The 15,545-nt window shown below is 40.2% G+C and overlaps 1 protein-coding gene across 2 annotated transcripts; it reads left to right on the top strand.

Annotated features, from left to right (window-relative positions):
• Positions 1-8,909: 8,909 nt before the first annotated feature.
• Positions 8,910-15,292, top strand: LOC106588197 (eomesodermin). 2 transcript variants are annotated; one of them, XM_045709204.1, is made up of 7 exons: positions 8,914-11,354; positions 11,481-11,793; positions 12,362-12,516; positions 13,278-13,399; positions 13,673-13,831; positions 13,984-14,045; positions 14,190-15,292. In XM_045709204.1, exons 1-7 carry the CDS (start codon positions 11,090-11,092, stop codon positions 14,938-14,940), a joined length of 1,827 nt encoding a protein of 608 aa, XP_045565160.1. In that variant the 5' UTR covers positions 8,914-11,089; the 3' UTR covers positions 14,941-15,292. The 2 variants fall into 2 exon arrangements, with proteins under 2 accessions (XP_014032429.1, XP_045565160.1); XM_014176954.2 differs by having other exon boundaries at positions 8,910-11,793.
• Positions 15,293-15,545: the final 253 nt, after the last annotated feature.

Raw genomic sequence — 15,545 nt, 5'->3', positions numbered from 1 at the left:
CTACCACTAGAGTGAAAGCACCGCCAGCATTCAAAAGTGACCAAAACATCAGCCAGGAAGCATAGGAACTGAGAAGTGGTCTGTGGTCCCCACCTGCAGAACCACTCCTTTATTGGGGGTGTCTTGCTAATTGCCTATAATTTCCACCTGTTGTCTATTCCATTTGCACAACAGCATGTGAAATTTATTGTCAATCAGTGTTGCTTCCTAAGTGGACAGTTTGATTTCATAGAAGTGTGATTGACTTGGAGTTACATTGTGTTGTTTAAGTGTTCCCTTTATTTTTTTGAGCAGTATATATACACGGGACACGACAAGACGAGGACAAAGGACGTCTGACTGCTATGCCATCTTGGATTATAGGAATTATAGGACTATTTCTTTCTATACCATTTGTATTTCATATACCTTTGACTATTGGATGTTCTTATAGGCACTATAGTATTGCCAGCCTAATCTCTGGAGTTGATAGGCTTGAAGTCATAAACAGCGCAATGCTTGAAGCACAGCAAAGCGCTGCTGGTTAAATGCAGGAAAGTGCTGTTTGAATGAATGCTTACGAACCTGCTGCTGCCTACCACCGCTTAGTCAAACTGCTCTATCAAATATCAAATCATAGACTTAACTATAATATAATAACCCACAGAAATACGAGCCTTAGGTCATTAATATGGTTAAAATCCAGAAACTATCACTTCGAAAACAAAAAGTTTATTCTTTCAGTGAAATATGGAACCGTTCCGTATTTCATCTAACGGGTGGCATACCTAAGTCTAAATATTGCTGTTACATTGCACAACCTTCAATGTTATGTCATAATTATGTACAATTCTGGCAAATTAATTACAGTCTTTGTTAGGAAGAAATGGTCTTCACACAGTTCGCAATGAGCCAGGCAGCCCAAACTGCTGCATATACCCTGACTCTGCTTGCACAGAACGCAAGAGAAGTGACACAATTTCCCTACTTAAAAGAAATTCATGTTAGCAGGCAATATTAACTAAATATGCAGGTTTAAAAATATATACTTGTGTATTGATTTTAAAGAAAGGCATTGATGTTTATGGTTAGGTACACATTGGTGCAACAACAGTGCTTTTTTTGCGAATGCGCTTGTTAAATCATCACCCGTTTGGCGAAGTAGGCTGTGATTCGATGATAAATTAGCAGGCACCGCATTGATTATATGCAACGCAGGACAAGCTAGATAAACTAGTAAGATCATCAACCATGTGTAGTTAACTAGTAATTATGTTAAGATTGATTGTTTTTTATAAGATAAGTTTATTGCTAGCTAGCAACTTACCTTGGCTCCTTGCTGCACTTGCGTAACAGGTTGTCAGCCTGCCACACAGTCTCCTTGTGGAGTGCAATGTAATCGGCAATAATCGGTGTCCAAAAATGCCGATTACCGATTTGTAATGAAAACTTGATGAAAACTTGAAACCGGCCCTAATTAATTCTGATTAATCGGTCAACCTCTAGTATGTACGTACGGTCACTGTGGGGACGACATCATCGATGCACTTATTGATGAAGCCAGTGACTGATGTGGTGTACTCCTCAATGCAATTGGAAGAATCCCAGAACATATTCCAGTCTGTGCTAGCAAAACAGTCCTGTAGCTTAGCATCTGCTTCATCTGACCACTTTCTTATTGGCCGAGTCACTGGTTCTTCCTGCTTTAGTATTTGCTTGTAAGCAGGAATCAGGAGGATAGATTATGGTCAGATTTGCCAAATGGAGGGCGAGGGAGAGCTTTGTACATGTCTCTGTGTGTGGAGTAAAGGTGGTATGTAGACAGCTACGAAAAATATAGATGAAAACTCTCTTGGTAAATAGTGTGGTCTACAGCTCATAATGAGATACTCTACCTCAGGCGACCAAAACCTTGAGACTTCCCAACATTTCTTGGGGGTGCCTCTCGGGTTTCCTTGCCAGCCGTGTCCTCTCCAATCTCCTGCTGCCTCCGCTCTCCTGGCTTCCTCCATGGGAGGCGATCCCTTCCAGCCTGGATCTACTCCCATGTGTAGGATCCCTTTCCGTCCAATATCTCCTCCCATGTCCATGAATCCAAAGAGCTCCTCTGCTGCTCCTTCCTCCGCTGCTTGGTCCGTTGGTGGTGGGTAGTTCTGTCACGTTCGTCGTAAGGATGGGACCAAGGCGCAGCGGGAATGTGTATGCTCATCTTCTTTATTTAGAAGAAAACCAAAATAAACACATAAACAAAAACAACGACGAGAAACAGTCCTGTAAGGCACACAGCTTACATACGGAACAACTACCCACAAATCCCAATGAAAAACACCCCTATTAAATAGGACCTTCAATTAGAGGCAACGAGGAACAGCTGCCTCCAATTGAAGGTCAACCCAATAAACTAAGCATAGAAATAGAATAACTAGACACAGACATAGAAATAGACTAACATAGAACATTACCCCCCCCAAAAAACGAAACACACTAAACAAACACCCCCTGCCACGCCCTGACCAAACTACAATAACAAACAACCCCTTTTACTGGTCAGGACGTGACAGTAGGCCAACCAAATCTTAATTTAATAAAAAATGTATTCAGACTAACACAACAACATTTGGAAAAAGTCAAGGGGTGTGAATACTTTCTCCAGGCATTGTATATGGGGATATTATATTCCACTGGTGCAGGTGTCCTGACACAGAGGGTATTTGGTTTTAGCCATTTCGGTTTGGAAGGTGGGGAACAGACGTGTATGGTAGGCTACGCGTTTGGGCCGACTCAAGCCAAATCGGTTCTGCTACAATGTGATACTGAGCCAAAATGTATTTTCTTGAAAAATATTTTATTATGTTTGGATCACATGAATGCAGTCATCAATGATTACTCTCTGCACCTTTATTCAATAAATCCTGCACCTATTGGAATTTATCTTCCCTCCCCCATCTTGGATGAGAGACACGGTACCCTCTGACAAAAGCTTTCGTCAGATGTTTTAGGTGTAATTTTAGTCATCATTGCAGCAGTGGATGCCAGTGGATGCCAAGGGAAGCCAGGCTTTCCCAAAACGTTGAACTTTTTTTTAAATAAAAAAAAACATTAAAATAGCTTTCATCTCTGTGTTTCATAATTTTCCTTCAGCTCGCAAGTGTTTGAATGTATCTCACCCCAGAAAGCATCAGAGCGGGAAAAACACGCCCCTTTGTCTCAGTATGTGTAACCCATGTATCTGATTCTGTCTGGCCAAAGAAGGTACAGTATGACATTGTAGCCACTCGTAGCATTGAATTCAATAGTGAGTAAAGCCAGCGCGTATAAAAATATATAGAGTACCAGACAAAAGTTAGGACACACCTACTCACTCAAGGATATTTCTTTATTTTCACTATTTTCTACATTGTAGAATAATATTGAAGACATCAAAACTATGAAATAACATATCTGGAATCATGTAGTAACCAAAAACTGTTAAACAAATCAAAATATATTTTAGATTCTTCAAAGTAGCCACCCTTTGCCTTGATGACAGCATTGCACACTCTTGGCATTCTCTCAACCAGCTTCACCTGGAATGCTTTTCCAACAGTCTCAAAGGAGTTCTCACATGTGCTGAGCACTTGTTGGCTGCTTTTCCTTTCTGCGGTCCAACTCATCCCAAACCATCTCAATTGGGATGAGGTCGGGTAATTGTAGAGGCCAGGTCATCTAATTCAGCACTCCATCATTCTCCTTCTTGGTCAAATAGCCCTTACACAGCCTGGAAGTGTGATGGTCATTGTCCTGTTGAAAAAACAAATGATATTCCCACTAAGCGCAAACCAGATGGGATGGCGTATCGCTGCAGAATGCTGTAGTAGCCATGCTGGTTAAGTGTGCCTTGAATTCTAAATAAATCACAGACAGTGTCACAGGCAAAACACCCCCACACCATCACACCTCCTCCATGCTTCACAGTGGGAACCACACATGCAGAGATAATCCGTTCACCTATTCTGCGTCTCCCATAGACATGGCGGTTAAAACCAAAAATCTAAAATTTGGACTCATCAGACCAAAAGACAGATTTCAACCTGTCTTATGTCCATTGCTCGTGTTTTTTGGCATAAGCAAGTCTCTTCTTCTTATTGGAGTACTTTAGTAGTGGTCCATTGCATCAATTCGACCATGAATGCCTTATTCATGCAGTCTCCTCTGATCAGTTGATGTTGAGATGTGTCTGTTACTTAACCTCTGTGAAGCATTTATTTGGGCTGCAATATCTGAGTAACTCTAATGAACTTATCCTCAGAGGTCGAGGTATATCTTATACAGCAGAGGTAACTCTGGGTCTTCCTTTCATGTGGTGGTCCTCATGAGAGCCAGTTTTATCATTAGCAAAGCTGTCAGCAAGGCAAAGGGTGGCTATTTTGAAGAATCTCAAATATAAAATATATTTTGTTTGTTTAACATTTTTTGGGTTACTACATAATTCCATGTGTTATTTCCCAGTTATGTTGTCTTCCCTATTATTTTTCATTGTAGAAAATAGTAAAAAATACAGAAAAACCCTGGAATGAGTATGTGTGTCCAAACTTTGGACTGGTACTATAGGTCAACCTTACAGACTGAGTTCTACCATCCGAGTGTGATCCCAGATTATAATTTTAAAAATAATTTATGTGTATGTTGCCCATTACAACAACCTGAACCTCCTTGCCATCCAGGTGGGAGGATAAACCCACTTGTACACCACAGAGTACATGTACTATCTGCAAAAGTACAATGTAATTACTAGGTTTTACACAGGATTTAGCTAGTTAAAATTAAGTGTATCTTGAAAGGTACTTACTTGCAATGAATGTGTACTTATAAAAGTACCTTACCATCCTAACAGCCTGGCCATTCATTTGAACGCTTCTGGGAGATGTTGTGCTTGCTAACAGTAATGAACTAGCTGTTTACATTGAAGGAATTACTCATAGGTGTGTTGACAAAAGTAGATAACTAAGTAGCTAACGTTAACATGCTGAGTGTGTCTCGCGTAATACCATTTCATACCGTACGGATACCCTGAGAACAAGGTTCAGGGAAGAGAAGACCATTGAGCCCAGCTAGGTAGCCATTTGCAAGATGTAGGTAGCTAGCCTGTATTTGCACGGCCGGATAAAAAACATACCCGGTTTAATCTGGTTACTACTCCTGCCCAGTAACTAGAATATGCATATAATTATTGGCTTTGGATAGAAAACACCCTAAAGTTTCTAAAACTGTTTGAATGGTGTCTGTGAGTATAACAGAACTCATATGGCAGGCAAAAACCTGAGAAGATTCCTTACAGGAAGTGGCCTGTCTGACAAGTTCTTGTTCTTCTTGGCTCTGTTTATTGAAAACTGAGGATCTTTGCTGTAATGTGACACTTCCTACGGCTCCCATAGGCTCTCAGAACCCGGGAAAAAGCTGAATGATGTAATTCCAGCCTCTGGCTGAAAAACATTAGCGCATTTGGATAGTGGCCGGTCAGAGTACCATCAGACTGAGGCTCGTGCACGAGTCGACCCCATGTTTTATTTTCTCTCTCTTTGTATGTAAACACGCTTTCCCGGTCGGAATATTATCGCTTTTTTACGAGAAAAATGGCATAAAAATAGATTTTAAACAGTGGTTGACATGCTTCGAAGTACGGTAATGGAATATTTAGACATTTTTTGTCACGAAATGCGTCGTGCGCGTAACCCTTCTTTACCATTCGGATAGTGTCTTGAACGCACGAACAAAACAGAGGATATTTGAACATAACTATGGATTATTTTGAACCAAACCAACATTTGTTATTGAAGTAGAAGTCCTGGGAGTGCATTCTGACGAAGAACAGCAAAGCTAATAACATTTTTCTTATAGTAAATCTGACTTTGGTCAGGGCTAAACTTGGTGGGTGTCTAAATAGCTAGCCCTGTGATGCCGGGCTATCTACTTAGAATATTGCAAAATGTGCTTTCACCGAAAAGCTATTTTAAAATCGGACATAGCGAGTGCATAGAGGAGTTCTGTATCTATAATTCTTAAAATAATTGTTATGTTTTTTGTGAACGTTTATCATGAGTAATTTAGTAAATTCCCCCGGAAGTTTGCGGTGGGTATGCTTGTTCTGAACGTCACATGCTAATGTAAAAAGCTGGTTTTTGATATAAATATGAACTTGATTGAACAAAACATGCATGTATTGTATTACATAATGTCCTAGGGTTGTCATCTGATGAAGATCATCAAAGGTTAGTGCTGCATTTAGCTGTGGTTTGGGTTTATGTGACATTATATGCTAGCTTGAAAAATGGGTGTCTGATTATTTCTGGCTGGGTACTCTGCTGACATAATCTAATGTTTTGCTTTCGTTGTAAAGCCTTTTTGAAATCGGACAGTGTGGTTAGATTAATGAGAGTCTTGTCTTTAAAATGGTGTAAAATAGTCATATGTTTGAGAAATTGAAGTAATAGCATTTCTAAGGTATTTGAATAACGCGCCACGGGATTCAACTGGCTGTTGAGTAGGTGGGACGATTTCGTCCCGCCGACCCTAGAGAGGCTAGCTGGCTAACGTTAGCTCTCATAGCATGGAAAGTATATTCTGTATATGTTAATTAACTAAGTTAGCTAGCTAGCTACCTAAATCTGTCTAAAAGGTAGCTAACTGGGCACGATGGTCTTTTCTTCCCTGAACCTTGTTCTCAGGGTATCCGTATGTTATCCAAGGGTATTACGTGAGACACACCCAGCATGTTAACATTAGCTGCCTCGCTATCTACTTGAGTCAACACACCTATGAGTAGTTCCTTTTCAATATAAACAGCTAGTTCATTAGTGTTTGCAAGCACCATTTCCCACAAGACCATTTCCAACAAGCCCTACCAAAAACAGCAGCTAATTTTTGCTAGCTATGATTTAGCATAGGTAGTTGGCTAGCTAGCAAGCTATCGTTAGCTTGCTAGCTAACACTAGGCTAGCTAACTGGCAAACGCTAGGTAGCTAACTACCTATGCTAAATGTACCAGCACAATTTTTTTTTTTCTCCAAAAAGCAAAACAAATTGCATGGAAAACCTACCGTATCTCTATTGTGTAGACGTTTTGTCTCCCTTATGTCTGGATTTTGCACACAACCCGGTTCTTTGCGCACTATCACTATGAGTCGGTGTCAACACAAATCGTGGGCACATTTGAGGTCACCATTATTTTGAGTGCGTTGCTTAGATGGGCATATCTTAATGTGATGCTTAATTCGTAGGATAAATAAATAAGTGCACCAATGGATCCCATCCAAACGTGAGAATGTTAATGTATGCATTTATAAACCATTATTCAACCAAGTTTATAGGCTCAAAATGATGTAAACCTCTGTTTTTGCCCTTGCTCTTATAAGCTTCCATGCACTTCAAACAAAAGCTGAACCTTTGTAATAAGCATGGTAGCAAGCAATTCGTTGTTACACCTCTGTAATTACAGACTGCAATTACCACTAGTTACATGTTGTTAGTACAATGTAACTATGAATTATTACAATTAATTACAAAACTTATTACAGTATAATTACATATGTAATTACACTGTAATAAGGACCCCCTTAAAACGAAGTGTTACTGGTTGTAATATGTGGGTTTTCCTGGCTTGGCTACTACAGTAATTTTACCAACGCACTGCTACTGCATCGCAGTAAATGTCTGAAATGGGACGTAACCGTTAGATAAATGGTACTGTCCAACTTCATCATTGCATTTATAGTAGCCTGATGCTATTTCTGTTTGCTCTGCACAATCACTAGAGAGCGCTGTCCCAGATGATTCCACTGTGAAACAAGGTTGCTGCTGCTCCCCGGCTCTATATTCTCACATCTCTACAATACTTCACAGTGAACATAATCCAGTTGCTTTGTATGCCTATATATTTTTCTGGGGGATGTTAGTTTTAGTTTTGGGGACAATTTTCATAATAGGGAAATAATTCCTACCCCTTTTATTTGTGTATGTTTATGTAATAGCCTAATATCAACCTATTTTAACCTATTCGACATAGTGTCTACTTAAACACAGCGTTGTTTATGTTATCTTTATCAAATCCTCAAATAAAAATGACAAATGTAAAAGCTACTTTAGGGTCAAATTTAGAATGTGCAAAAGTGGCATAAGTGGCCAATGGGCTTCATCTGTGTCAACGCGAAGTGGCAGTGTTCTGTATTTCCTTCTTGTGGCAAGTAGACTGTCACTGCCAACCCTCTCCGTACATTGTCCTCGTCGTGCTTTGGTTTCACCGGTCGGCGCGTGCCTGAATAAGGAGTTTAGATAACGCCTTGGTTCTTTCCCGAGCTGTCTTTTCGTTCTACATCACCGGTTACCTCAGACGGAAAAATAATTGGCAGTTTTCCTTTTCTTGAAGAACAGCAACCCTGTGGGATTTGTACCCGCATATCCCTTTCGTATAACCGTTTGATTATGAGGACCATATCAGATGTTACATTAAGTGAAAACGTTGTTATTATTTTTTTTATCTAAGAGTTAGGATTAAATCCATATGAAAATCAAATACAACAAATCTAGAAAAATCAGTTTCTTTAAATATAGGTTTAGGCTATTTGATCACATCTAGGGTAATCATTTAGCCTTTCCATTCAATTAAACCATTCCCAAAAGTAGACCTAGCCTTTATATTATTTGCTTGGTTGATAGCCATGATTGTTATAGGATATTTTCCCTTTTGATGATAGGTTATTAAATTGCTCTCAATTGATGGTAATTTATGATATATGTTTTATGAGTAGTTTTTTATGAGATTAATAACGAATTAATCTAAAAAATGTATTATTTATTTCCTTTGTGAAAACCACAGACCTCACAGGTGACACTTTCACTTTTTTCACCGTTTCCTGTAAACAGGCTCAGAGCCACTTGACATATTTGCTGCTTGATACAAATCTGTCACTTCAGAAAGAACATATGAGGACTGGAAGATGTGGCGTGCATAAGGATCTAAGTAAAGGGAAGTTCTTTATTATTATGTAACATTTTAATTTCATATAATTTGATTCCATTTGATTTTAACATGCACACTTTCGTAGAATTCGAAGAGAGATAGCAGGCAATTCAATTTGACATGTGAAGAGTTCTCAATAAAGAAAACGACCAATAAGGAGTTGATATACATGGACGCTTAGAGCACGTGCGGATTGATATGACTCTGACAAGAATTGTCTAATTAAAGGTTGCTAAATTCTAATAATTCTAATAGTACACCTAATTTTAGTGTATGTGACACAACAAGCAAGTATAGTGTAGAGAATCATTGCACAATCTAAACCGCTTTAAATATATTTTCCATAACAACAAATATTGTAAACTATTTTCTGGCTGGTGTACAAAACCGAAAGTAAAAGAAGCAAAAACGAAAGTTAAGAACGGGAAACATAGAAATAGCCCACATAGAACAGATCTACCGCTTCTTAGACTTGCTTTCAATCAGTATGACAGACCTATAACTTACATTTCTATAAGAATTTGTTTGGGTTGCCCAAAAAGTTACATGTTGGAGCTTTAAATGCATGAGGTTTGTTGGCAAAGGGTATGTTCAATTTCTTACATACAATGTAGGCCCGAGGAATGTGTAAAGTAACAAAATACTCCCAAAAAGTTTTCAATCTAAGTGAGTTTCAATCCCCCCCCAAAAAAATCGTGATTTGTAGGGTGACCAATACGTAAAATATGTTAATTATGTAAATAGTTCTCTAAGAAAACAAATGGTCCAAACATGATGTCTCTAGCATAATCCGATCAAAAGTTATAGGAGTTTTTACCCTTGTAGGATGGCCACTTGGTGACAAAATCAATGTTGACAGAAAAAAATATGGTAAAAAGTCAGGAAAATTGCATCACTTCAGCTGTGCAAGAATGAAGGCTACTGGCTAACTGACAGGCTCACTTTCCTGCTGAACTCATCATCTTTATTCTCGAATCCGCAGGACATTAAACAATATAGAGGCAAGATGGATATCGATTTTGAGACATGACATGAAGTATTTTCATATCTTAGTATACGTTTCTCATATTCATTCCAAATTCCTGTTAATTTTCTAAGATTTCTCACAAAAACAAGCGTATCTCTGTGAAATGTCAACGAAGCACTGAGCATATACAAGCCTTTAATTTCCATATCCCTTTACATTTAATTCAGATCTTGTCATGCTAATTTTGCTTTTTGCGACCCGCGTAAATAACTGAAGAAGCAAGCACAAAATGTAAAATCCTCAAACGTTGTTACAGAATCCACTGCTGTATCAACAGAGCTTGGTGCTTATTATCAGATGCATTAGGTTACGAAATCCGAATTGTTGGATATAATGCTAATGATATGTTAGAGAAAGACCCCACTGAATGATTATTGGTCAAATGCATTTTATAACTTAAGGAATTGACATTTCATCACCAAACCGTGTTTTCACCCACTCTGTGTGGATATCTCCCAATTACTTTAATATATTTTGGGAAGAAACTGTTGATTTCCAGTCCTTCAGGCAAACTTTCAACAAACTGTAAAATGTTCATAAAACATCGTTGCATATAGGCTAATTGCTTTTATCCAGAATATTTGCAAACATTGCGCATGAATAGCCTAACAATTTAGCGAATTCAATGTCATCATGGGCCTGTAGAATAGCCTAAGTCGTTGTCAGAACATACGGAATAGGCTACCCAAAGTCCGTGCAAATGTGCAATGGATTTAAAATGGTTATGTCAAATATGATAGCCTATGTCTAATTTAATTAAATCAGTGAGTTGAACCAATGGGCATGGAAAGGGTTGTAGCTTATTACATGGATCCCCCAAAAGCTCCTCCCCTGACGCTTGCCACGAGTTGGGTGTTTAAAGAAGGCGATCATATAAGAGCACTTGAACAATTCTTGAGCAGATCATAACCGTATAGTGTGCGTAAATCCGTAGGTGCAACTGAGAAGGTCAGCGTTGGTTAGCAGAGGAGAACAGGGACGGCCACAGAGGACTCCTACCAGGGCGCAGTGGTGTAGCGTCTTGGTGGTTGCGATTGTAGCCTATTTTGGGATCTTTTAATTCTGTAGTGTTTGCTATTTCAAGAATAATGCAGCTAGAGAATATTCTTCCCAGCGCATCAAACATCAACTTACCCAAGACTTTTTACAACCTCACATCATCAGATAGTGCAAACAATAGCCCGGGGCCATCGCAGATCGAATATCAAGTTGACCGGACAGAATCCGAACCAAGGAACGGTCCTAATAAATATTTGAGCGGAGTGGGGAACGCCATGATGGGTGAGGGAGAGGGCGACGCCTTCACTGGGACTAAAGCTACCCCAGACGGAAGAAAAGGCTCACCGATGGTCGGTGAGGATGACCTGTCCACTGGCCGGCGGTACAACATAGATGAACTTGGCTCTGACAGATATTTCATCTCGTCCTCTCAGACGAGCTCCGATATGGCAAACCCGTGTTCCCTCTTTCCATACGCAGGACAAACGGGGACAGTGTACAGCGGGTCAAATGGATCCAGGTATTCCTCCCTTCATTACGGATCGGTCCTGCCACCGACGGGGTTTTCGTCCTCCGTGTGCACTAGCCGGAGTCAGTTTGGCAGCAGCTACCAGTTCGGCCAGGGTCCAGGATGCCTGTACCCCTCCTATCCGGGAACGGGTTCATGTATTGGTTCCATGGCTCTCCCGGGGTCCACACCGGGAGCGAGGGCTCAAGTTTATCTCTGCAACCGGCCCCTGTGGCTCAAGTTTCACCGATTCCAGACCGAGATGATCATCACGAAACAGGGCAGGTGAGCAGAGGCATTAAAAACAAAATAGCTTAATCTTCATGACTGATGTTCAAATTTAGACGAAATGGCATCAAGGTTCTGGTCTAATGCTTCTAAAAATGTTAGGCATAACCGTGTTCATAGAGCTCTCAACAAGCGTTGCACCTCACAGATTAGGGTGTTTTTTGGGGACCATTTTTACTGTGACGTATCCGTGGCTTATTACAACCATGTTCTGTACTTGGTGGGACACTACACTTTAAAATGAATGTTTGATTATGGTTAGCCTAATAAATATCCGACCTTCTTTGATGTTGCAATAGTTGTTTATATTTCGTTGTGTCATATTTGAATGTTATTTACTTGTTTATTTCTAAATAATAATTTAGGTTATACAAAGTTTTAAAGCCTTTTTATTGTATTTTTATGTGATGAAAATAAAGTGTCAAGTATTAATTAGTGCATGCCATGACTTAACCTTACGAATCTTCTGAAATGCAATGACTCCCTCTTGTAATTTTCGTTTTGAGTGCACCCTTGAAATTTTATTTGCAATAATTGTGCCATCGAATTTGTTCTTTTCTTTCAGGCGGATGTTTCCATTTCTCAGTTTCAACATCACTGGACTGAACTTGACGGCGCATTATAACGTGTTTGTTGAGGTCGTGTTGGCCGACCCAAATCACTGGCGATTTCAAGGAGGAAAGTGGGTTACTTGTGGGAAAGCAGACAACAACATGCAAGGTGAGACTAATATTAAATGCACCTTTAATGTACTTATTTAGAGGCATATTTCGAAACTAAATAAGGCCTCAAGCCATATAGTCTACAGAAGCAGCACATTTAAACTAACGGGGATTAAATTAAATTTAGATCGGGAACGTTTCGTTAGATATTTCCCTGCAATTTACACCCAATTAACTGGTTATTTATGCTGTGTTCTTTGTTTTTGTTGGTTTATTAACCCCATTTTAAAAGAAAAAGACAACCATTCAAACATTGTTAGTTGATGGCATTCATATCAAGAGCACAACCTTGCAACATGAACTCGTCCATAATGTGCTTGGTTTGTTTTCAGTTTTCATGGAAAACAGATTAAATTATAATTCATTATCAGTAATGTGTCATTTTTTTACATTTATTTTCATATAATGTAAAATGGCTTGCCAATGTTTTAATAATATTTGAATTGTAAACGTCAATCTTCCATTTGCATGTTTTTTGCAATTTAATCATATTTAAATGTTAGCCTAATAGCTCCACAGTTTCACATCTGATTGCTTTTAACGTTGAAATCCTGAGCACATGATTCAACAATTGTTTGACTGCAAGTTACTTGGTAAATTGACAAATTGCAGTTTTTTTTTTTTTTTAAATGTAAGAGAAGTTCAAGTTCAAGAAATGGAAAATATCTGTGCTATTCTTTCAATGTGTGTTTTGCATTTGTGCTGCATTGTACTTAATATTTGTATGTTTTATGTCCCACATCATTTATTCAATCACAGGTAACAAGATGTATGTTCATCCTGAATCCCCAAACACTGGCGCTCACTGGATGAGGCAAGAGATCTCCTTCGGCAAACTGAAGCTGACCAACAACAAAGGGGCAAACAATAATAACACACAGGTGAGGCCTACACCAGAATTTAGCATTTTTTTTTTTATTGCGACTCAAATGTCTTGGGCTACTTTTTAAAAGCTGTCTTTGGTGTTTTAGTAGGCATAAGAGATCCCAAATGAGTCCAAAACCATCGTTTTCTTTCATTTTTAGAGTGCTATTGGCAAGAGTCTCCAAAATGTAATTGGTGATGTGACAAGTAACCAACCACAGTAACAGTTTTTAACGCATTCCATGAGAACCCCAAGCACTAACTTTGAATTCACACTTTTTTTCTTGTAGATGATTGTCTTGCAGTCTCTTCATAAATACCAGCCTCGGCTCCACATCGTGGAGGTCACAGAAGAGGGAGTGGAGGACGTAGGCAGTGAGGCTAAGACACAGACTTTTACCTTCCCAGAGAACCAGTTCATCGCAGTCACTGCCTACCAGAATACAGACGTAAGATACCCACTACCATCATCTTATCTACATAAGAAACATCTTATCTGCTTAAGATTTTTCTTAAGTTTCTATATTGACTGTGTCTATAAAATGTGTTTTTGTCAACTCTGCCGACCATGGCTTGAACATGTATCTTCTCTCCTTTCCAGATCACACAGCTTAAAATCGACCACAACCCCTTTGCTAAAGGCTTCAGAGACAACTATGACTCGTAAGTGACAATGCCTTGCATCCTATTTTGCATGCGGTTTTGTCACCATTTTTTACTGCTCTGCTACTTTTAGTCTGTCAAGTGTGAACTTGTTTTTCTCTTGCAAATTACTCATCCTTGGACCTTTGTCTCTCTCTTCCACAGGATGTATACAGCACCAGAGGGTGACAGACTGACTCCCTCCCCGACAGCCTCCCCTCGCTCTCACCAGATTGTGCCAGGTGCCCGCTATGCCATGCAGCCCTTCTTCCAGGACCAGTTTGTCAACAACCTGCCCCAGAACCGCTTCTACACCGGGGAGCGGGCTGTGCCCCAGACCAACAGTCTCCTCTCCCCCCAGGCCGAAGACGTCGGGGCCAGCTCGGCTCAGCGCTGGTTCGTCACCCCGGTCCAGCAGTCAGGCTCCAACAAGCTGGACCTGTCCTACGACCAGGACTACTCAGCCAGCAGTTTGCTGTCCTACGGCATCAAGCCCCTGCCCCTCCAGACCTCCCACGCCCTCAGCTACTACCCCGACTCGGCCTTCGCCTCAATGGCGGCCAGCTGGGGCACCAGAAGCACTTACCAGAGAAAGATGACCACAGGCCTGCCCTGGTCCCCTCGGCCCAGCCCCCCAGCCTTCACAGACGACCAACTGGCTGCTAGCAAAGACAAGCTGCCCGAGGAGAGCACCGCAGCCTCCACCTGGATCGAGACCTCCCACTCGCTGAAATCTGTGGACTCTAACGATTCGGGCGTGTACTCCATGGTCTGCAAGAGACGCCGGATGTCACCTGGTGGGTCGAGCACAGAGAACTCGCCCACCATCAAGTGTGAGGACTTGACCACAGCGGAAGAGTTCAACAAAGACAACCCCAAAGGCATGGGCTACTATGCCTTCTACACAAGCCCCTAAAAAGACTGTATTTATTAAAATCGTATAATTTGTTGTTTTTAATTCAGTGCTCCCCTTTACCTTTTAAACACCCTTTATTAATTTTTATCTAAAGGTGCCAAAGCTTCGTGCTCCCAAGCAAGCTGCACAAGCTCACCCCCAACCCCATACCTGAACACGCACATGCATTGTGACAAATGTTGTTTTTAAAACATGTCCCCAGTTCATTTTATTTTTACAAATGTGATTTTATTTAAAGTAATTTCGTTGTACAGTATTTGTGCACTTTAGTATGTGATGTATCTTGTACAAATTGTCTTTATGGAGGTGTTATGAAATGGGTAATAAAAACAGTCTTTCATAAACAATCGTCCCACTTTGCAAATTGAGTCTTGAAATGACGTTGCCACAAGCAGTAACGCATATATTTAGATGCAAGACTTCGCTCTCTTACATTCACACGTAGTATCTGCGCATGTACAAAGGTTCACTACATGCTGTTCACAGCGTGGTAGCCAGGTCACGAAAACAGCAAAGAAGTTGAGCCTTCTTCTACACTCTTTGTTGTGGAAATAAATAAAAGTTTATTGGTAGCCTACACAGTTTAGCAGATGTTATAGCAAACG

The sequence above is a fragment of the Salmo salar genome, chromosome ssa27 (assembly GCF_905237065.1).
Source record: "Salmo salar chromosome ssa27, Ssal_v3.1, whole genome shotgun sequence".
NCBI lineage: Eukaryota > Metazoa > Chordata > Actinopteri > Salmoniformes > Salmonidae > Salmo > Salmo salar.
The sequence above is the reverse complement of the archived record's forward strand: the minus strand, read 5'-3'. Positions and strand labels throughout refer to the sequence as shown.